The 24,221-nt window shown below is 43.3% G+C and overlaps 1 protein-coding gene across 4 annotated transcripts in view; it reads right to left on the bottom strand.

The window, feature by feature from the left end:
- Positions 1 to 24,221, bottom strand: part of PTPDC1 (protein tyrosine phosphatase domain containing 1) — a 64,084-nt gene that overhangs the window by 20,496 nt on the left and 19,367 nt on the right. For 3 of the 4 annotated variants that reach the window (XM_042913027.1, XM_042913024.1, XM_042913025.1), the window contains one exon: positions 9,107 to 9,194. In XM_042913027.1, coding sequence (XP_042768961.1) covers positions 9,107 to 9,188 — 82 coding nt within the window. In that variant the 5' untranslated portion in view covers positions 9,189 to 9,194. Of the gene's footprint in view, positions 1 to 9,106; positions 9,195 to 24,221 lie in introns of those variants that run through there. The other variant, XM_042913026.1, reaches the window with a different exon arrangement.

The raw sequence follows: 24,221 nt of genomic DNA, 5'->3' as shown, positions 1-24,221 counted from the left end.
AACCCCACTGTCCTCTCCTCAATTCCCACACGTGGCGGTTAAAGCAGACATGGAGCCCCAAGAACCGGTCATTTCTCTCACATCCAAGGTTTCAGAAAGGGCTGGGAACTTCCTACTTGAACGACATCACGTGACCGTGGGCCCAAGAGCGTGGTGAGAGCCGCAGATCTACGGGGCCCCAGCCCCCAGCCCTCAATCACCGGGGAAGTCACATCCAGGAGTCGGGCAGGACGCCGACCGCGCCGTGTCTGCTTGCCAAGTTTTACCCCAGGGGGCTCGCTTCTCGCAGGAGTAACAAGCGTCCAGCTGCTGGATAGGTCAGCGTGTCTTCCGACGTCCAGTCAGAGCCGCCCGCTCTGTGAACTCTGGCTCTGCTTCTTTCCTCTAAAAGTTAACACGAAGCATCTCTTTGACTCTGCAAGAGTTCAAATATGTTCAAATATCTGAAGACAGAACTTCTCCAAAACTTGCCCTACCTGGGCTGCGGCTTCCCGATTTTCCAAGCACATGTCACTGTGTCCAGACCCTTCCCCACAGCCCCCCGCTTCCAAGGCCCTTTCGTCCCCCTTCACAGCCAACACTCTGAAAAGTGGACTGTGGTTGCCGCTGCGTGTCTCAGTTTCCACCCGTATCCCTCTGGCCTCCACCATCCATGGAAAGTTGTTCCAGCAAAGGTCTCCGATGGCCTCTTCGTGAGTTTTGTCTCGGACTGCTCAGCAGCATGCCACACAGTCGGGCAATTTAGTTTCAATTTAAAAACTTTTTTGGAAAAGACGTTATCTTTTATTTTGAAGCAATCTCAAACTTAAATAAAAAGACAATACAAAGAATATTTTTTCTTGAACCGTCTGAGAATACGCTGCATACACGCCGCCCAATACGCCAAATAATTTAGCGTTATGTTTCGACAAAGACAACCTCTAGATTCCCCCAGATCAGAGGACGACTGATACGTGACCAGTCGCCGCTATCCCTCAGACCTCACTGGAGCTTCCCCGGTGACCTCAGTGCTGCTCACGGTAAACACGCCACAGCATCAGAACCACATGCTGTACCCGCTGTCCTGTCTCTCACTCTCTAGAGCAAGCTCCAAAGTCTTTGCTGGACTCTGACGCCCCTCATTTCTGCGGAGTACAGGCGCTTAGCTTGCAGAATGTGTCTGTTTCCTCACGATTAGACCCACGGAGCCTGGGGGGGTTCATGGGTGAAGAACAGCATTTAGGAACCAAGTCTGGGTGCTGGGTGTGCTCGTGGCTATGGGCATGCTGCCGCCAGCGAGCCTGCTCAGCACACAGAGCTAAACGATACGAACACGTGGGGCGCCTGGGGGGCTCTGTCAGTTAAGTGTCTGACTCTTGATTTTTGGCTCAGGTCATGATCTCACAGTTTGTGAGTTTGAGCCCCAGGTTGGGCTCTGTGCTGATAGTGTGGAGCCTGCTTGCGATTCTCTCTCCCTCTCTCCCTGCCCCTCCCCTGATCATTCTCTCTCTCTGAAATAAACTTAAAAAAAAATATGTACACGCATGCACACATTCCACATGTTTGCAGCCACACTATTTCTAAAATTTTAGTGTTTATTCATTTTTGACAGAGAGACCGAGCGCGAGTGGGGAAGGAGCAGAGAGAGAGGGAGACACAGAATCCGAAGCAGGCTCCAGGCTCCGAGTTGTCAGCACAGAGCCCGATGTGGGGCTCGAACCCACAAACCACAGGATCATGACCCGAGCCCAAGTCAGACGCTTAACCGACAGAGCCCCCCAGGCGCCCCAGCCACGTTTATTTCTACGTGCGTGCATCATCAACTGGAAACTGAGTTCACCCTAGTACTATGAATTCCAATCCAACACACAGGGCCCCTCTACGTTTCTGTCATCCTTAACCAGGACCCTCTGTGCGACCCTTCTCCCCTCACGGCTGTTGCCACCACCTTCAGGGAAGCCCGGGCCCTGTGTGTGTTCTGATGCTCCACACGGGGCCACCCGGCCACACACAGGAGCCCTGCTAACCCCAGGCAGGCTCTGACTCCCTGAGTCAGGTTAGCTTCTCACATGCTCGCCATCCTGCTGTTGCCCTCAGCCACATCTCGTGGCCCTGCCAGTGGCTTTTACATGGACTTGTTCCGGAAGGGAAGAGAAAAGAAGAGGAAGAGAGAGTGCCTTCCTTTTTCCCTTTGTTAATTGTGGTAAAATATACAGAACATAAAATTGACCATCTTAGTCAATTTTCAGTGTACAATGGCATTAAGTACATTCACATTGTGCAACCGTCCCCACCAACCATCTCCAGAACTTCATCTTCCTAAACCAAAACTCTGTCCCCATTACACTAACTCCCCACCACCCCCCCGCACCCCCGCCCAGGCCGACCCAGCGCCCTCCCTATGGAATTGACTCTTGCAGTTCCTGTGTAAGAGAAATCACACAGTATTTGTCCTTCTGTGTCTGGCTTATTCACTCAGCATAATGTCCTCAAGGTTCATCCATGCTGTAGCAGGTGTCAGAATCTCCTTCCTTTCTAAGGCTGCATCGTATTCCACTGTGTGTATGTGCCACACCATGTTTTCCCCGTGCACCTGCCGATGGATACACGGCTCGTTTCCAACTTCTGGCTATGGTGAACGCTGTATGAACGTGGGTGGACGAATATCCGCTCGAGTCCCTGCTTTCTATTCTTTTGGTATATACCCACACGTGGAACTGCTGGGTCATATATTTATTTATTTTTATTTGTTGAGACACTGCCATACTGTTTTCCATAGTAAAACCATTTACCACACCAGCAACATGCAAGGACTCCAGTCTCTCACTCACCCACACCTCTTACTTCTGGTTAGTTCATTCGTTTTGGTAACAGCCATGCGGGTGGATACGCAGTCTATCTCACTGTGGTTCTGATCTGCATTTCTGTAACAGTTAAAATAGGCTTTTCATGTGCTTATCAGACATCTGTGTATCTTTTCCAGAGAAACATCTACTCAAGTCCTCTGTCCATTTCTGAGTCAGGTTGTTTGTTTCTGGTTGCTGAGCTTCAGGAGTTCTTTATGCATTCTGTATGTTAGTCCCTGATTAGACAGCTCTGTGATTTCCAGTCTCTCCCGTCTGTAGGCTGACTTTTCATTCTGCTGACAGCATCTTCTGAAGCACAGAAGTTTTAAATTCTGATGAAGTCTGATTTACCTATTTTTTTCTCTTGTTGCTTGTGCTCTTGTGTCACAGCCAAGAAATCATTGCCAACTCCAGCATCACGAGGCCTTTCCTCTAAGGGTTTTATACTTTCACCTCGTACGTTTAGGATTTTTATCCATTTTGAGCTAATTTTTGCACAAGGCATAAGGTAAGGGCCCAATATCACTCTTTTGCACATGTACACCCGGTCTTTCCACCACCAACTGATGGAAACACTGTCTTTACACCAATGAACGGACTCGTTATCCTTGGCAAAAGTCATTTAACCACACATGCAAGGTTTTTTTTTCTGGGATCCCTACTCTATTCGCTGGTTTATGTCTGTCTTTATGCCAGTACCACACCATTCTGATGACTGATTGCCTGTCCCTGCCCCACGCCCCCCACCCCCCCAGCTTGGCAGCTGTCAAGATGGCGGCAGCCCGCGTCCCAGTATGGGACCCTGGTCTCTAATTCCAGGATGAGCAGAGAAAACCTTATTTGAAAATTATTGTATGTGCTTGTTCTAACCTGTCTGGGCACCTGAGCACCTTGAAGGCAGAAAAGTAATTTCAACTATTACTCGAAAATACTGTGTGATAAAAAATCTGCAGGCTCCTGGGGCACAAGACTACTGCTGAGACACTGGAAAATGCCACCAAACATCTAAAGAATGAGCACCAGTTTTCAGTGTCTTCCAGAAAACAGGGGAGGAGGGAACATTTCCACCTCCTCTAGGAAGCTAGGATTACTCTTTCACCAAAGCAGACAACGATAGTACAAAAGAAGAGAACAATAGTCCGACGTCTCTCCAGAGCTTAAGCACAAAATCCTGAACAAAATAGCAGCAAACCAAATCCAGCGATGCACAGAAAGAATTATATGCCATTACCAACGGGATTTATTGTAGGTATGGTAAGGATAGTTAAATATTGAAAAACAATAAAATCTACCATATCAATAAGCTAAAGAAAAAATAATTCTATCAAATGACACAGAAAAAGCATTCTACAAATTCCAACAGCCATTCATGACCAAAAAAATCTGTGAGTTAACAACAGAGGGCAACTGGTTCAACTTGTTGTAGAGAACCTGCCAGAATCTGTAAGCATCATGTTGCAAGGTGAAACACGGTCTTCTCCCTGAGGGAGGAGGAAGGCAAGGCCGGTGGCCCTCCTAACGCTCTCTGCTCAGCAGACATGCTAGGCCACTACCGTAAGGCAAGAAGAGAAATACTGGCATACAGATTGCAAAGGAAAGAAATAAAACTGCTCTTATTTGCTGATGTGATTGTTTGCACACAAAATCGCAAAGAATCTCCAAAAGCCTCCTAGACCTAGTGAGTGAGCTGAGCAACCACAATAAGACACTAGCACGCACCTGCTGGGACAGTGAAACAGCAGAGAAATCTGATCACTCGTCCACTGCTGGGGGACACAAAATGGCACAGCTATTTTGGTTAACACTTTGGCAGTTTCCTACAAAACTGAACATGCAACTACTGTGTGAACTAGGAAGTTCCTTCCTGACCCCTGACCCCAGAGCAAGGAAAACTCCCGTTCACACATAAAGCTGCTCATGTGTGTTCACAAGAGCCCCAAACGGAAACCACCTGACCATCCTTTGGGGAATGAATGGATAAACACCCCGTGGTGCAGCCCTACCAGGCAAGGCCACTTGGCATTAAGAACAAGTACACCGTGGATACACAACACCAACAGAATGACACCAAGTGGAAAAAGCTGACTCGAATGGCTACATGCTGTGTGATTTCACTTATATACAATTCCTGAAATGACAAAATCATAGAAGTGGGAACAGATGAGTACTTGTCAGGGGCCAGGCTCATGGGAGGAAGTGGGTCCGGCTACAAAAGGCAAGAGGAGGGATCCTTGCAGTGACAGTGCCATCCTGTATCTCGACTGCAACAATGTTGACATCCTGGCCAGGACACTGAACTACGGATGCGCAAGATGTTACTACTGATGGAAACGGAGTAAAGGGTGTATGACTTACAACTGCATGTGACTGCATAATTATCTCCATATTTTAATTAAAAGTGTACACATAATCAAGATAAAAACAGCCACAAAGCAGGCCTACTTAGCAAAGGTCAGGCCCCACACAAGGAAGGCAACCACAGGTGACCCTTGAACAACATGGGTTTCAACTCCATGTGTCTACATATAAGCAGATGTCTTTGGATAAATACCGTACAGTACTGTAAATGTAGTTTCTCTTCCCTAGGATTTTCTTAATAACGTCTTCTTTTCTCTAGCTACTTTATTGTAAAAATACAATATATGACACACAAGATATGTGTTAATCAATGGTTGTTGGTGAGGCTCCCAGTCAACAGGAGGCTATTAGTGGTTAAGTTTTCAAGGAGTCAAAAGTTATATGTGGATTTTCATCTGTGCTGGTGGTCAGGGTCCAAACCCTCCTGCTCAAGGGTCAGCTGTAGCAGAGTCTATGGCACTCGAGCCAGCAGGGCACAGGCCCTGTGTGGAAGAGCGAGCGGAGGCAAGTGATGACAGGGCGGGGCTGGGAGACGGGTCATGAAAAGGAGGACTCACTAAATAAGAGCAAGGTTCCTCATTCTTGGAGAAGGGAATTATAAACTCAGTAAGGGGAAAAGCTAGAACGATGGTACAGTGATGGATGAGACAACAGCAAGTACCAATATGAACTCATAGTTTTCAATATATAAAAACAAATATGTGTATAAAAGTGGGTAGATATCTATGCACACTTATACACTTCCTGGCTTTGTCTTGCAGGGAGCTTGGGGACACATTTTGGGTTTCCCAACACCACTCTGCACTGGAAGGAACCAGAGCTCCTGGCAGAAACGGGTGACTTCAGGGCTGGACCAGGAAAGGTACAAGAGGACACCAAAGACCTTGCTGGGCTAGGAGGCAGGAAGCAGGGAGCAGGGACGTGTCCAGATGACACAGCTACAGGCTGGAGAGGCTCTTCTGGCCCAATGGGGGACAGCGGAGTGCGAAAACAAAGGACAGTGAAAGAGTACACTCCCTGCACAGATGAGGATCTACGCCAGAACGGAGAATAACTGAATGAACCAAGGGGAAGGGGAACTGCTCCTGGAGAATGCCAGCTAAGAAATGCAGAAGCAGTGATGGGGTCAGGAAGCCTCCCCTCCGTCATCTGTCATCACAATACTTAATTCAGGCAAGAGACGCCAGCGGATGCTGCGGGGCTGGGAGAGAGCTGGGTGAAGACCAGGTGCCCACAGCCTCCCAGTGCCTCTCCACCAAGTACGAAGTCGGAGGGAGAAGGAACGACTTACAGTGGATACAGCCCGCAGACACCACTGCACTGATGGGACCAAACTGAGCACCCCAGGGATGTGGCAAGATGGCGTTCTGGGTCACTTAATGGGATGCCGTGAGAAGAGAATGAGGTCATTTCTGTGATGTTCCTGCCAGAAACGCAAAACCTTAACGGTGTTATGATGAAACAGCAGACAAACCCCCAGTGAGGAATATGCTGCAAAGTACCTGGCCTGTAAGTTTCACAGACATCAAGGCAGGACTGTGGTCACAGAAAGAAACTGGAAAAACATGACAAGTATCCTTTTGCTGTTAAAGGATGTTTCTGGCACAGCTGACCAAACTGGAGAGGGGGTCTCTGGGTGAACAGTATTTAGGGATTTTTTAATGTTTCTCTATGAGTCTGAAATTCTTGCAAAATGAAGAACTAACATCACGAGAGACGACTAGACATCACAGGCATTCTGATGGAAGAATATAGTGCCATCCATGAAATATGGTTGTAAATAAAAAAAAAAAAACTTGATTAGGCTCTACATCCTTCCACTAATCCAGTTTATAGGAAATAATGTGGGAATAAAATCAGAAAAATACAGATTGTGGCAAACTCCATGGGGCAAAAAACCTGGTTTCTTCAAAAATAAAGTGTAAGGAAAAAGAGAGAGAAATCCACATGTAAAACAGATGTAAGATACATATCAACCAATTATGCAATATGGATTCTGTTGGATCCCGATGCAAACAAACATACATACGTCTATGACACAGCTAGAAATCTGAACAATGTTCAGGTATTGAGGATATTAGGTGACCGGTGTTAAATTTTTCTAGTTATGGTGATGGTGATATGGTTAAGGAATGAAATGAAGTAATATGGAAGCAGGGAAAGGAGTAGAGGAAGGGAGTGAGCCGAAATTGTTAAAGATGGAGGATGGTACCTCTCGGGGAAGGGGACCTCCCTGGGGGTGGGGTCTCCACTGGCACCCATACAGGCAGTGGTACCTCCAGAGATCTTTGTAGTATTCTATATACTTTTGTGAATGTTTGAAATTTCCCCACAAATTTTTTTTCCAAAAAGTAGAATATTTAAATCTAGGTTTGTCTCATTCTAAAGCTAGTTCTTGTTGAGTTTTCTTTCTATTTTCCTTTAAAAATAATTTAAATACTTTACTTACTGACCCCCTAATTAAATTTCCTTATGGTTCATTAGCCAACATTAAAAAAAAAAATGCTTCCTAGCCCAATGTTAACCCAATAGGTAGAACTACCTTTAGAGATGAGACTCACTCTAAAAAAGTTAGATATAAAGTAAGTTTCTTATTTCTCCAGACTTTTTCCTAATTAAAAATTAGCTACATATTATACATGAGGAGATTTTCAATTAAAGAGATGGCTTTAGGAGAGGTAAAATCAGCTTCTCTAGAGGATCACAACATGGGTATGACGACCTCCCCCAGGGCATCTGAAAACACATCAGGTTTTCTGGTTGTCACCACAGTCTGGGGACATCACGGGACTCGGTCAGGGATGCCGTCACCTGGCTCTCCTGTACGATGAAGACTCGCCCATCTCAGAAGCCAAGAAAATCCCTGATGGGAAACACCAGCTAAGAGGGGACATTTCGACAGAAGAAGGGAGAGGGAAAAAGGTCTGACTCAGGGTTGTTAGCTGGGGCATCCTTTAGGCAAAAAACATGTCGTACAAAGGAAGCAGCAAGTAGGCACCGCTACCGCCCTTGTATTAGATAGCGCTTTCTCAAACAGGGAAACTAACAGTAAGTTAGCTCTCAGACGCTGTCCACAAACAGTGGTTACCAATAGGCCGGTCCCTACTGAGTCAGACAGGAGCAGACAGATGCAGGAGGGACTACAAAGAGGGGAATTCTGACAAGTAAGAGGAGGGAGACACTGGTTTCCTGATGACAGAGGGCTCCCCCTGGTGGGGTGGTCAGAGTCCTACAAGAGAACAGTCAACAGAGCCCATTATTCCCAGCAAGTGCAGGACTCCAATACCTTCAGACCCCTGCCTCTTTACTTTCTGTACATTACCTCATATGACTCAGGGGGAAGCCCTTCAAGGTTCCCGATACAGGAGCCCTAACGTGAACAGGGCAGGACCAAAACCATGCAAAGGTTTTGCCAAAAAAAATGACCTGACGTCTGGCTGATGGCTCATGGCAGGAAATCAGTCACCAGCCTAGTAGCTGCGACAGCAGCAAGGGTCCCCGTCACAGCACCCTTCTTCCCAGGGCTACCATGTGAAAAATCAAATGTGTGGGATGGAATGGAGAAGAAACAAACTGGGAGGAGCAGGGGCACCTGCTTCGAAGTGACACTTGCGAGGGATGGAAGAGAAAGCTTGCCTCACAAGGAGGCTAGAAATGAGAGGAAGAGGTCATTTCAGTCTAAGGATAATGCAGGAGGCAAACTTTGTTTTCAACATTCCCTCTCAAAAGACCGCTTATTCAAGATTTTGAAAAGGAGTTTTAACAGGTCAAAACAGGGAGGCAGAAATAAACAAGAGCCATAAGCAGTGACTGCACTTGGGATTCTAGTGTGAGGCCTCGAGCCTTTTCCATCATGTCTACTCTTACTGTTTCATTAGACACTACTCTGCACAAAGCGTCAAAAAGTGTATCAAAGAACTTACCCTTCATGTTGGCAGCATATGGACTGTCATTCACCAAAGTGGAGTATGGCTCTTCATTTTGAGGCAAGATTCCCGCAGGCATGGTAGTCTGTTGAGAAAAAAACATTACTTTTTGAGAGTTTGCTTATGGGATGTGCATTTATGAATCACCTACAAAGTGCTGGACTTCTGCTGCTAATAGTCATTAGCTCTGTGTTTCCCCAGCTCTGGAAATGTGGACAGTGTAGACGTGAGATGTGCTGTCAGTGTCAAATACGATTTTGAAGACCTAATACAAAAAAGACTAAAATAGTTCACTAGTAATTTTTTTTTAAATTTTTTTGATATTTATTTATTTTTGAGAGAAACAGAGACAGAATGCGAGTGGGTTGGGGCAGAGGGAGAGGGAGGCACAGAATCTGAAGCAGGCTGCAGGCTCCGAGCTGTCAGCACAGAACCTGACGTGGGGCTCGAACTCACGAGCTGTGAGATCATGACCTGAGCTGAAGTCGGACGTTCAACCGACTGAGCCACCCAGGCGCCCCAATAATTTTTTACACTGATTTTACATTGAAATATTTTTGATATGCTGAGTTAAATAAAATACATTATTAAAATTAATGTTCTGATTCTATTAATGTTGCTCTTAGAAAATCTAAAACTGAATCCAAGGCTCACATGATATTCCAGTGAACAGTGCTATCTACAAGGTAAGGATATTACAGAGACAAACTGACAGCTAACAACACACACAATGGTGAAAGCCTAAAAGCCTTAATAATATTGTAATAACTTTGTATGGTGACAGATGGTATCTAGACTTACTGTGATCATTTCATAACATATATAAATGTTGAATCATTATGTTATATACCTAAAACTAATATAATTATACTCAATTTGAAAAATAAATTTATCAGGGCACCTGGATGGCTCAGTCAGTTAAGTGTCCGACTTCGGCTCAGGTCATGATCTTGCAGTCTGTGAGTTTGAGCCCCGCGTCGGACTCTGTGCTGACAGCTCAGAGCCTGGAGCTTGCTTCAGATTCTGTGTCTCCTTCTCTCTCTGCCCCTCCCCCACTCATGTTCTGTCTCTCTCTCTCAAAAATGAATAAATGTTAAAAAAAATTTTTTTTTAATGAATGTATTAATACACTTCCTGCTTCAGGGCTTAGCTCTTCTCCTTATGGGGACATCTGCCCCTTTGTTATTGACTTACAAGATGTCTTTTTATATTAAGAATATCAAGGCTTCATTAAAAAAAAAAAAAAATCACACACCAATGTGTCAACCAAGAAATCAAAGAAGAAAAAAAAATTATGAAAATGAAAACACAGTGGTCCAAAATCTTTGCGATGCAGCAAAAGTGGTTCTAAGAGGGAAGTTTATAGCAATACAGGCCTACCTCAAGAAGCAAGAAAAGTCTCAGGGTGCCTGGGTGGCTCAGTCAGTTGAGCACCCAACTCTTGATTTAGGTTCAGGTCATCATCCCAGGATCATGGGACTGAGTCCCACATCAGGCTCTGCGCTAAGCATGAAGCATGGAGCCTGCTTGAGATTCTCTCCCTTTTTCTCCTTCTGTCCCTCTCCCCTGTACTCTCTAAAAAAAAAAATGAATAAGAGAGGTGCCTGGGTGGCTCAGTTGGTTGAGTGTTCGACTTCAGCTCAGATCATGATCTCACGGTTTGTGGGTTCAAGCCCCGTGTCAGGCTCTGTGCTGACAGCTCAGAGCCTGGAGCCTGCTTTGGATCCTGTCTCCCTCTCTCTCTGCTCCTCCCCTGCTCACACTCTGTCTCTCTCTGTCTCAAAAATAAATAAACATTTAAAACATTTAAAAAATAAATAAATGAAAAATAAAAATAAACAAAAATTTTTAAAAAAGAAGAAAAATCTCAAATAAACAACCTAACCTTACACCTAAAGGAGCTGGAAAAATAACAAAACCCAAAAATAGTAGAAGGAAGAAAATCATAAACATTACAGCAGAAATAAATGATATAGAAACTAAAAAAAAAAAAAAAGACATATCTGATAAAGGATTAGTATCCAATACATGAATAACTGATACAACACCCAAAAAGCAGATAATCCAATTTAAAAATGGGCAGCAGACATGAACAGACATTTTTCCAAAGAAGACATCCAGATGGCCCTCACATGAAAAGATGCTCAACATCACTCATCATCAGAGAAATAAAAATCAAAATGATGAAGATATATCACCTCATACCTGTCAGAATGGCTAAAATTTACAACACAAGAAACAACAGGTGATGGTGAGGATGTAGAGAAAGGGGAACCATCCTGTGCTGTTGGTGGGAATGCAAACTGGTGCAGCCATTCTGGAGAACAGTATGGAAGTTCCTCAAAAATAGAAATACCCCGCAATCCAGTAACTGCACTACTAGGTATTTACCCAAAGGATACAAGAATACCGATTTGAAGTGGCACATGCACTCCAATGTTTATAGCAGCGCTACTGACAAATAGCCAAACTCTGGAAGGAATCCAGTGTCCATTGATAGATGAAGGGATAAAGAGGATGTGGTACAGGCACCATGGAATATTACTCAGCCATACAAAGGACTGAAATCTTATCATTTGCAATGACGTGGATGGAGCTAGAGAGTATCATGCTAAGTGAAATCAGTCAGAGAAAGACAAATACCATATGATTTCATTCACATGTGGAATTCAGGAAACAAAACAAAGAATAAACATTAAAAAGGAGAGACACAAGCCAAGAGACAGACTCTTAACTAAAGAGAACACACCGCTGGTTACTGGCGGGGAGGTGGGCGAAGGGATGGAGGAAACAGGAGATGCAGGTGAAGGAGTGCACTTGTTGCAATGAGCACAGGGCCATGCATGGAAGTGCTGAGTCACTATTTTTGAATACCTGAAACGAATATAACGCTGAATGTCAACTACTTGGAATTAAAATTAAAAACTTAATTAAAATACCACTTTTTTTTCTACAGTTTATCATGTCTTACATATGTTTATGGTGTGTTTTGCCTAGCAGTCCTGTTTTATATAGTCCAACCTGTAAGATTTTTCCTATGACTTCAACTTTTCTGCCACAATAAGAAAACCTTCTCCAATACAACATGTAAATCCTAATTTAATATCTCCCATTTTGGAGTGATAAATGCTGTCCCTATTGCAGCATGACAGTATTGCTAAAGCATAATAGTTAAACGACAAAATTAAAGATGGCCCATCTTCAAAGAATATCATATGTATCCTAACGTGACTTTATAAAAGTCACCTTGTTAAAATGTCAATAACACCCAAAGCAAGTGACACATTCAGTGCAATCCCTACCAAAATACTACCAGCATTTTTCACAGAGCTAGAATAAACAATCCTAAAATCTGTATGGAATGACAAAAGACCCCGAATAGCCAAAGCAATCCTGAAAAAGAAAAACAAAACTGGAGACATCACAACGCCCGATTTGAAGTTATATTACAAAGCTGTACTCATCAAGACAGTATGGTACTGGCACAAAAACGGACACATAGATCAATGGAACAGAACAGAAAACCCAGAAATGGACTCAGAACTATATGGTCAACTCATCTTCAACAAAGCAGGAAAGAATGTCCAATGGGAAAAAGGGAGTCTCTTTAGCAAATGGTGATGGGAAAACTGAGCAGCGACATGCAGAAGAATGAAACTGGACCACTTGCTTACACCATACACAAAAATAAATTCAAAATGGATGAAAGACCTAATGTGAGACAGGAAACTATCAAAACCCTAGAGAACAAAGGCAGCAACCTCTCTGACTTAGGCCATAGCAACTTCTTACTAGGCACATCGCCGAAGGCAAGGGAAACAAAAGCAGACATGAATTATTGGGACCTCATCAAGATAAAAAGCTTCTGCACAGTGAAGGAAATAATCAACAAAACTAAAAGGCAGGCTATGGAATGGGAGAAGATATTTGCAAATGACATATCAGATAAAGTGTTAGTATCCAAAAATCTATAAAGAACTTACCAAACTTAACACCCCAAAACCAAATAATCCAATTTAAAAATGGGCAGAAGACATAAGCTTTTCCAAAGAAGATATCCAGATGTCTAACAGACACATGAAAAGATGCTCACCATCACTCACCATCAGGTAAATGCAAATCAAAACCACAATGAGATACAACCTCACAGCAGTCAGAATGGCTAAAATTAGCAACACAAGAAACAACAGGTGTTGGGGAGGATGCAAAGGAAGGGGGCCACTCTTGCACTGCTGGTGGGAATGCAAACTGGTACAGCCGCTCTCTGGAGAACAGCATAGAGGTTCCTCAAGAAACTAAAAATAGAACTACCCTATGACCCAGCAATTGCACTATTAGGTATTTACCCAAGGGATACAAAAATACAGATTCAAAGGGGCATGTGAACTCCAATGCTTATAGCACTGCTGTCAACAACAGCCCAACTACGGAAATAGCCCAAATGTCCACAGACTGAAGAATGGATAAAGAAGATGTGGTATACATATATGCAATGAAGTATTACTTGGTAATCAAACAGAATGAAACCTTGCCATTTGCAACAACGTGGATGGAGCTAGAGTGTATTATGCTAAGTGAAATAAGTCAATCAGAGAAAGAAATATCATGACTTCACTCATATGTGGAACTTGAGAAATAAAAGAGATGAACATATGGGAGGGGGAGAAAAAGAGAAGAGAGGGAAACAAACCACAAGACACTCTTAACAATAGAGAACAAGCTGAGGGTTCATGGAGGGAGGTGGGTGGGGGATGGGCGATGGGTACTAAGGAGGGCACTTGTTGGGATGAGCACTGGGTATTATATGTAAGTGTTGAATCACTGAATTCTACTCTTGAAACAAATTATCACGCTGTATGCTAACTAACTAGAATATAAATAAAAAAGAACAGTAAAATAAAACTCTTTGTAAATCACCTACATTTATATAGCTTAAACACGGTGTTATTTATTTATTTATTTCTTTATTTAGAGAGAAAGAAACAGCATGAGCAGGATAAGGGCAGAGAGTGGGGGAGAGAGAAAAAATCCTAAGCAGTCTCCATGCTGTCAGCATAGAGCCCGATGCGGGGCTTGATCCCACCAACTGTGAGATCATGACCTGAGCTGAAATCCAGAGTCAGGCCCTTAACCAACTGAGCCACCCAGGCAGTCCTTAAATACTGTGCTTTTGCCAACAACATGAATACATGCCTTTTATTAAAAGTAATCCTTCTAACCAAGGAAAAATGGTGCAACAAATGGAGTGTTTTCTTTATTGGTCTAATTACCTGAGAGTCACTACACATACTTAGTGTTAAATTATAAATTTTCAGAGATCTGAGATATATAATCAACATCAGTTTGGGAAAGAGTATATTTCAAGCCCTTTCTGAGACTGAGAGTTAAAGGAGAAAATGAAGGGCATCCACGCAGGCCCCTTTCCATGCATGCAGTTGCCCATCACTACCTTTATCCACAAAGTCTGGGGGCCCCCGGCTCCACAAATTCAGCGACCTTCCTCTTTGCCTGAACACCAGACCTTCTTCTATCCCGCCTCACCTTCCAGCTTCCTCCAGGGAATCCCCGCTGCTTATCCAACGGGTCTCAGTTCCTAACCTCTTGTCCTCATCTCATTAGACGAATTCTATGGAATCAGGAGGCAGCTCTACAGCAGCCTTCGCTTTAGGCTAATTTAGTCCCATCGCTAAGCCGACACCTTTCCAGGCCTCCACCTGCTGCTCTGAGTATCGTGAGGCCCTTCTTGTCTGGCTGGTGGGAATGTGAACTCCTTCCAGCTGTCTGAGAGCCCCAGAAGGTATTCTGTCCACTCCTTCTGTGTCCAGCCCTGGCCTTGGGTAGCTCGCATGGTCAGTATTCAGTCAAACACAGGTCAGCGGAGCCCAGCAGGCCCTCTGTACACGTCCATGGCCCTTTCCGTGCCACTTCCTTCCCGCCAGGACCCTTCACCGCAAATTCCAGCCACCTCAGCTCTCAGTGAATATCCAAGGTAGCTTTGTGTCTGTCCCCGTCCCACAAGGCAGCCTGGGAACTGCCTCCCGGGAGTCCAATCCTGGGCTCACACACGTCTTCTTCTCGTCTCTCAGAGATCATGGTCCCGAGCTGCCTGCTTTCCACTGTCCCAAACCCATTTTTGTCTATTTCATCTGGTTTTCTAGTTGTTTAAGGCAGAAGGTAACCCTGCTCTCCGCAATTTCACCATGGCTGGAAGCAGAACCCCCCTTGGCCCTGGCTAGGGGACTCTGCAGGAGTGTCCACTGTGGATTAACTCTGTGTGAAAACACTGATGTCCAGTCCAACTAGAGGAACTGCTGACCAATTACGTACAGCTCAACTAGGCCAGACCATCCTGTGCAGTCACAAGTTCTGTGTTTAAACCTTGACTCTTGGGTGGGACAGAGTGGAAAGTGGGTCATGGGCATTGAGGAAGGCACCTGTTGGGATGAATGCCGGGTGTATGGAAACCAATTTGAGAATAAATTTCATATTTAAAACAAACAAACAAACAAACAAAACCTTGACTCTGTTCATTGCTGGCCACAGGAACCATTTTCAGCCTCAATTTTCTCCCCTGTAAAATGGGGATTATTAGACTACTTTCCTAGCTTATTGTGAGGATAAAGAACAACTATGTGTGTGTGTGTGTGTGTGTGTGTGTGTGTGTGTGTGTGTGTGTTTCTAACACAATGTCTGGCATATAGGTATCCGATGTATTACTGTTGTTTTAATTTGCAAACCAGTATCGTAATATTTTATAAGAATCTGTAAAGCATTGCCTTCATGACGTGTAGAACAGTCCTGCCAGCAGTTGGTAATGGCTGACCTGAAGAAGATTTATGAACCATTAGCTTCATCCACAACTGGCCTGATTTTGTGTGCCTGGTTGTAGAGTCAGGAGAAAGAGGGTTTGAAGAGTAATCCTGTCATTTCACTGCACAGTCCTCTTATTTAATTTCATTTCCTGCTGCTAATAACAGACATTTTGCTCACTCTATCCTGCAATTTGCTTTCATCTCAAGAAGTCCCTCGAAATGACTGAAAATTCAGAATTAATCACAGGCTCACTAATTAGTACCTAATACTTAAAACTCAGAACAGCAATGGACGATTACTCATACTGTCAGGAAGAGTCGTCACCGAGTAAGAGTTTGACATAAAGAATGTTCTACTTCATAAAAAAGTCACTTGGCCCAAGAGCCAGGCTCCGTGACAGCCTGAGGGGTTCTGAGGTCACTGCCTTCCGTTCCGCCTTCCGCACAAAAAGCCTGCGTGTGTGCTTCTGGGAGAGCTGACGGGGACAGCCCTGAGAAGTCGGGAGGTCGGGGGTGTGGCGTCACCCTTCCCACCTGCTCTGGGGCTCGGAGTCCTCTCGGGCGCCCGTGGGAAGTGCAAGTCTGCGGCCCACCCTCAGGATGTCTGAGGAACGGAGCACGTTATCCGCCCACACTCCGTCCAGCTCCTCCTGACGTAAGAGGCCCTCTGCCCACATTAAAGAAACCTGTCAACGGATTACCTTCTACACAGCAATCATGGTAGAAGAATTTGAGGCTGGAAATTTAAGTCTGCGTGGGCAAAAACAGACATTTCCAAGTATATGAGTGAACACAGGACAGCTACATAAACACTTTCATGCTTGTCAATAATCTGTTAGTAATCATAAACACGTAGGCTGACTCCAGCCAGGCACTGTTCCAAGTGCCTTGTTTGTCGCAACTCGGAGCCCTCACCACTACACCATTCGGGAAGTACTACCATTACTCCAATCAGAAACACAGCTTATTATTAGGGCAGTTTTAGGTTCACAGCAAAACTACGTGGAAGGCACAGAGAATCCCTGCACACGCCTGTCCCACCCGCACGTGCACGGCCTCCACTGTCTGCACCCCCAGCAGATAGCACCTTCGCCACAACCGATGAGCCCACACGGACACGTCATCGTCACCCAGATGTACGGCTTGCCTAAGGCACCACTCCAGGTGGTGGACATTCTACGGATTTGGGCAAATGTATGAGGACATGTATCTGTCATTATGGGATCACACAGAGAATCTTCACTGCCCTGAAAATCCTCCATGCCCCATTCGGTCACCCCTACCCCCACCCCAGCAACTCCTCATCTGTTCACCGTGCCCACAGATTTACCTTTTCCAGAATGTCATGTAATTGAATCATACAGTATGTGGCCTTTTCACATTGGCTTCTTTCACTTAGTGACACACATTTAAGGCTTCTCCACATGTTCTGTGGCCGGCAGTCCATTTCTTCTTAGTGCTGAGTAATACTCTATTATCTGGACGGACCACGGTCTGCTTATCCAGCCGCCTGCTGAAGGATATTCTACTTGCTACCAAGGCTTGGCAATTATGAATACAGCTGTGTACACATCTGTGTGCAGATGTTTGTGCGGGCGTGGGTTTTTCAGCTCCCGTGAGCAAACACCAAGGACCACGACCACAGGACCATATGGTAAAAACATGTTTAGGTTCATATATTATTCCCATTTTGCAGATTACAGAACCAAGGCAAAGAGAAGTCAGATAACTTACCTGCAGTCACACAGCTATTAAATGGTGGAGCTGGGATCTGAATTCACATCGTTCATTCCACAGTCTGTTCTCTTCACCACCATACACACACAGCCTCTCAACAGTAAAGACCTCGCACTGAATAAAGGAAACTCCCCTGTTTGCATGCAATGCAATGAATGCAATGTTGTATGCATTCTAACTTTGTGGCGCTGATAATTCCTTGGCTCCCAAGAAACTTTTCAGACCTCCCTATCCACACAGCAAGACTTTCACATTCGTTCTGCTCTGTGCAGACACTTAGCTGATCCTTCCTTCATCCAAATCTCAATGCACTGCTGTCCCCAAGACATGTGTCAACCACACACCTCCTTCACATGTTTGGGCTCCTCCACGATGGAGGGTTGTTGGCACTTACCAGCTCTGCGACCGTAAGCACATTCACTGCCACCTCTGAGCCTCACATCTGCCCTGCGGTCACCGTAAAGATGCCCCACGAGCTTGCATACAGACCTAATTCCGTGCCCGACTCATAATTCAGTCTATCCTCAACACAGCAGCCAGGGTCACCCGGGTCACACCACCCTTCTCTTCAAACCCACGTAGCCACCCTGTTTACAATTTAAACCAGATCCCCTCTGTTTCCGTGTCCTCAGGACTTCTGAAGAAAACATGGAACATGGCACATCATTTACTGATTTATCCCTATTATTACATTATTATCTGCCTTCCCCACTAGGAGGTCAGCTCCACGAAGGCAGAGTTTTGTCTGCTTTGTCAACTACTGTATACAACAGGGCCCAGCACACAGTACATGCTCAATAAAGAGTTAGTGAATGAATACACGAATAACCATTCAAAGGTCATGACCACCAGCACCACCGTCATTTGACGTGGCTGTAAAGGGGAAATAGCAGCTATGCCTCACCTGTCTCAGGTTACAGCACCACATGCAAACACAAGGAACTGTTTCCTTATCTTAGTTTTCCTGATCACATTTACATCTCCAACCCCTGGCTGGTCTTCAACCTGACAGATGGGTGTCCCTTCTAATTCCCGGAGGGGTGGGTCTGTTGAACTTCAACTTCCTCTCCTTCAGGATGTTTTCCCTAATACCAATTACATATTTTATTACATCCCTTCATCATGCAGGGCCGACTGCAGATTTACCTAGGGGCCCGGATGCTTCCTGACACCACACTTGTATTCTGTCCTTAAAGAATTATAGCACTTTTTATGAGTCCATATGTAGTAAAACAAATGAAAAACCCTATTTCTTTTAAATGGAAACATCCTCACTTCTGAATCTGCAAACTCAAACAAAATGAGGAAACTGAATGAAATTCTTTTTCTCCTCAAATCACCTGGGGGCAGGCAGGCAACATTTAAAAGGTGCCTTTTCCTTCTTGAAGCCCCTCCAGACCTTCTTGCAAGGTAGGTCCTCTGGGAAAGAGCTGGCAGTCTGCCTGAACCTCACGGGCTCCTGTGATCTCACACCTGCACTGCACCTCTGGGAAGGTCCCTGGGCTCTCAGGAGACTCATCACTGATCAGGGAAAACAACACACAGCAGGACCCTTGCTGCTGCATCATCTGAAGAAGTATGCTGTCTGGTTCAGATGCTCCAGAAAACACATTATGATAAGGCAATGGGTGCGACGTTAACAATAGGCGAAGCAGATCTTCGCAAGCAGGGTTCCCACGCTCCTAGCCTTTTCCCACAAACAGTCACACCAGGATCATTCCCACAGATGTGAACACACCTCACTCACATCAGTGTCACCACCACAGGTACTTCTAAACTCATCAAGATGTCAACCCTTCCTGACTCAACACCCATCAGAGGGGTTCTCTTAAAAGCCCAGCGGCCGGGCCTCACTCCCAGAATTTCCACTTGGTAGGTCTGGGTGGGGCTGAGAATCTGCATTTCTGCCTAGTTTGCAGGGACGCTTTATTTTTTTTTTATAAATTTTTTTTTTTAACATTTATGCATCTTTGAGAGACAGAGCATGAGTGGGGGTGGGGGTGGGGGAGGGGGAGAGGGAGAGAGAGAGACACACACAGAATCCAAAGCAGGCTCCAGGCTCCTAGCTGTCAGCACAGAGCCCGATGCAGGGCTCGAACTCATGAACTGTGAGATCATGACCTGAGCTGAAGTCAGACGCCCAACCAACTAAGCCACCCAGGTGCCTCTCCAGTGATGCTTTGAGAATGCAGCATTAGACAAACAGCTTGCATTCACATAACAGCAGGTATTCATGGAGGCTACTGTGAATGCAGGGCCCCTGGGTTCTGTTTAGCAGTCACATAATGAAGGCTTCCTTTTACAGTTCTTCCACCAACCTTCACAAAATCCCAAAATACATTAAGAAGCCCCACCGCATCAACCAGACCTAAATAAAGCTTCACATACCTGGGTGAGCCCTGGGTACTAATGTTCCCACCAACATCCTAGTTTGGACCAAGCAATCACCTGGAATGAGGTATCCACAGGAAGAAACACCCCCCACAGCAGCCACCAGATACCACACCACTTTGCACAGCCTAATTTGGATTCTTAACCAACAGATGTTCATTAACTAAATATTCCTTTTTAGTAAATATATAAGTAGCGTGGATATAAAATTATGTTCACATTTAATATGACATGTTGTTTACAACTTTTTCTTTTTTTATTTTTTTTATTTTTTTTAACGTTTATTTATTTTTGAGACAGAGAGAGACAGAGCATGAACAGGGGAGGGGCAGAGAGAGAGGGAGACACAGAATCTGAAACAGGCTCCAGGCTCTGAGCTGTCAGCACAGAGCCCGACGCAGGGCTCGAACTCACGGACCGCGAGATCGTGACCTGAGCCGAAGTCGGACGCTTAACCGACCAAGCCACCCAGGCGCCCCTGTTTACAACTTTTTCAATTTCAGGTAGTTCAACATGAAAAGCTTAAAATAATGAGGAAAACAGTTTGTTATTCACTTTTCTATCCTTATTTATTGACTAAGAAGATAACATGATTTTCTACCTCTTCACTTCCTGAACTATTTCTCTAAAAGAAACTATTCTTTAAAAAAAATTTTTTTTAATGTTTATTTATTTTTGAGACAGACAGAGAGAGAGAGAGAGAGAGAGAGAGAGAGAGAATGAACAAGCAGGGGAGGGACAGAGGGAGACATAGAATCCAAAGCAGGCTCCAGGCTCTGAGCTGTCAGCACAGAGCCTGATGCGGGGCTCGAACCCACAAACTGTGAAATCATGACCTGAGCCGAAGTTGGATGTTTTACCAATTAAGCCACCCAGGCTCCCCTAAGAAAAAACTATTCTGTGAAACTTATTTCAGTACTTGGGTGACAAGTCTGGGTGACTTAAAACATAAGCGGGAGTGTGGCTCCTGGATCTTCAAAGGCTTAGATCAAACTTTCTACAGCAAGATACATAGAATTTCTGGTTTAAGTAGTGGACTAAGCTAGCTTTCTCTTACACTCTCATACTCTAGCTTTCTCTTCCTCCTAAGACCCCAATGCAAAGAAATTTTAAAAAGAATAACCCCACAGAGCAAGAAGCAGGAGGAGGTTATCGGTGGACTAGTTACCTTAGTAAGCTCCCAGAGGAAAGAAAGCAAGTAAAATAAAGAGGTCAATAAACCAGAGGTGAGGAAGCTGTAGCCCAGAATATGCCCATGCATATTCTGCAGAACACATAGCTGTGTCTCTTCAGAAAGATGGAGAACAGGGAGGTAGCCATCTTCCAAGTGTTGAAAGAAATAGACAGTCAACCAAGAATTCCACATGCAGCTAAATTCTTCCTGAAAAAATGGAGAAATTAAGTCATCTCCAGATTTAAAAACAAACTTCAAAAAAACAAAACAGAATTTGTTATTTGCTATCAGTCTTGCTTTACAAGAAATACTGTATTTCAGTCCAAAATAAAGGACACTAAAGGGTAACTTGAATCCAGACAAAGAAAGAGCAACAAAAAGCTCACAAAATAAGCATTATAAAAATACATATAAATAAAACTCTTTTCTTGATCTGTTTTAAAAGATGCCTACATAAAGCACTAATTATGAAAACGACTTGAAGAGCTTATAATGTATAAAGATGTAATTTGAACTGAATGCCGGTAATAGTACAAAAGAGAGAGAAAGGAATGAAGGTATATTGGAGCAAAGGTTTTGTATGCTACTAAAATTAAACGAGTATTAATTTGAATTAGACTGTTTTAAGCTAAGATACTAATTGTAATCCCAGGGTAAACACTTAGAAGATTACTCAAAATACATAGTCAAGAAACAAAAAGGGAACTGAAAATGTATATTAAAAAAATATGTAACATGAAAGAAGGCAAGAATCAACGAATAAAGAAATGCAAAAGACCTCAGACATACAAAAAAATACAAAAATGGTAGGTACAAATTCTAATTTATCAGTAATTTATCAGTAATGTAATTACGTTACATTGAAAGTAAATGGATCAGATATTCTACCAAGTAAAAGAATGGCAGAACAGATTTTTTAAAAGATCTAACAAAATACAGGTAAGATCTACATGAGGAGAACTACAAATCATTCATAAACAAAATCAAAGATGAACTAAATAAATGGAAAGATATTTATGTTCATGGCTAGGAAGACTCAACATTGTCAAGATGTCAATTCTTCTCAACCTGGTCTATAGACTCAATGCAGTCCCAGCCAAAATCCCAGTAAGTTATTTTATGGATATCATTAAAAATATTTCTAAAGTTTATAGGGAGAGGCAAAAGACCTAGAATAGCCAACACAATACTTAGGGAGAACAAAGCTGGAGAAATGACACTACATAACTTCAAGACTTACTATAAAGCTACAGTAATCAAGACAGTGTGGAATTGGCAAAAGAACAAAACTATAGATCCATGGAACAGAATAGAGAGTCCAGAAACAAACCCACAGAAGTACAATCAACTGATCTTTGACAAAGGAGCAAAAGCAAAACAACGGAGCAAAGACAATCTCCTCAACAAATGGTGCTGGAACAACTGGACATCCACATAACAACAACAACAAAAATCTAGACACCAATCTTATACTCTTTACAAAAATTAATTCACATGGATGGCAAACCGAACCATAAAATGTAAAACTATAAATCCATGATAAACCAGGAGAAAACCTAGATGACCCTGGATGTAGTGATGCCTTTTTAGATACAACACCAAAGACATGACCCATGAAAAAGTAAATAAGCTGGACTCAACTTAAAAATTTGTGAAAGACAATGCCAAGAGAATAAGAAGACAAGCCACAGACTGGGAGAAAATATTTGCAAAAGACACATCTGATGATAAACTGTTATCCAAAATATACAAAAAACTTTTAAAATTCAACAATAAGAGAACAATCTGATTTAAGAAATGGGTCAAAGACCTTAACAGACACCTCACCAAAGAAGGTATACAGATGGAAAATAAGCACATGAAAAGATGCTCCACATCATATGTCATCAAAATGCAAATGAAAACAGTGAGATACCCCTTGACACCTGGCTCACTTTAGATTCAAAGACACAGGCTGGCAGAAAAAAAGATGGAAAAATATATACCATGTAAGCAGTAACCAAAATACGGCTGAGATAGCTATACTAATACCTCACAGAACACTGTAAGACAATAATTGTTATCTGAGGCAAAATAAGGACATTGTACAATGATTAAGAAATCAATTCATCAGGAAGATATAATGACTAAATATCCATGCACATAAGAACAGAATCCCAAAATACACAAAGTAAAACTGAAAACCTGAAGAGGTTGTGTTGAAATGGGACAATTCAACAAAAATAGTTGGGAGACTTCAATATTCCACTTTCAGTAACAGAGAGAAAATGAGGCAGAAGATCAACAAAGAAACAGAAGACTTAATACCACAACTACCTAGTTGTAGCAGACATTTACAAAACACTTCAAGTCCACAAAAGCAGAACACGCATTCTTCTCAAGTTCACATAGAACATTCTCCATAGTAGACCATATCCTAGGTCATAAAACAAATCACAGTAAATTAAAAATGAATTAAATCATAGAAAATATCTTCTTTGACCACAATGAAATTAAATTAGAAGTTAATAACAGAAGAAAGTCATAGATATATAAAAGCTAAATATATATTTAAACAACCAATGAGTCAAAGAAGAAAATACAACAGAAAATATAAAATACTTTGAGATGAAATGAAAACATACAAAATATCAAAACTTGTGGGGTAACCAGTTATAGCAGTGCTTAAAAAGGAAATTTAGAGATATAACTGCATGTATGAAAAAAAGGGAAAGATTATGGTCTGCTGGGGGGGAAAAAAAGGAGAAAGAACTCAAATCAATAACCTACTATTTCACCTTAAGTAACTGGGGAAAAAAAAGAACAAAATGAATCCCAAGCAAGCAGAAAGTAGGAAATGAAAAAGAACACAGTGGAAATAAATGAAATAGAGAAAAACAAAAACAAAAGAGTAAATCAATGAACCCAAAATTTGGTTCTTTATAAAAATCAACAAAATTGACAAATTTTCAGCTAGACTAACCAAGACTCAAGTACTAAATCAAGAATAACATGGGGT

The sequence above is a fragment of the Panthera leo genome, chromosome D4 (assembly GCF_018350215.1).
Source record: "Panthera leo isolate Ple1 chromosome D4, P.leo_Ple1_pat1.1, whole genome shotgun sequence".
NCBI lineage: Eukaryota > Metazoa > Chordata > Mammalia > Carnivora > Felidae > Panthera > Panthera leo.
This window is presented reverse-complemented; position numbering and strand designations above follow the sequence as displayed.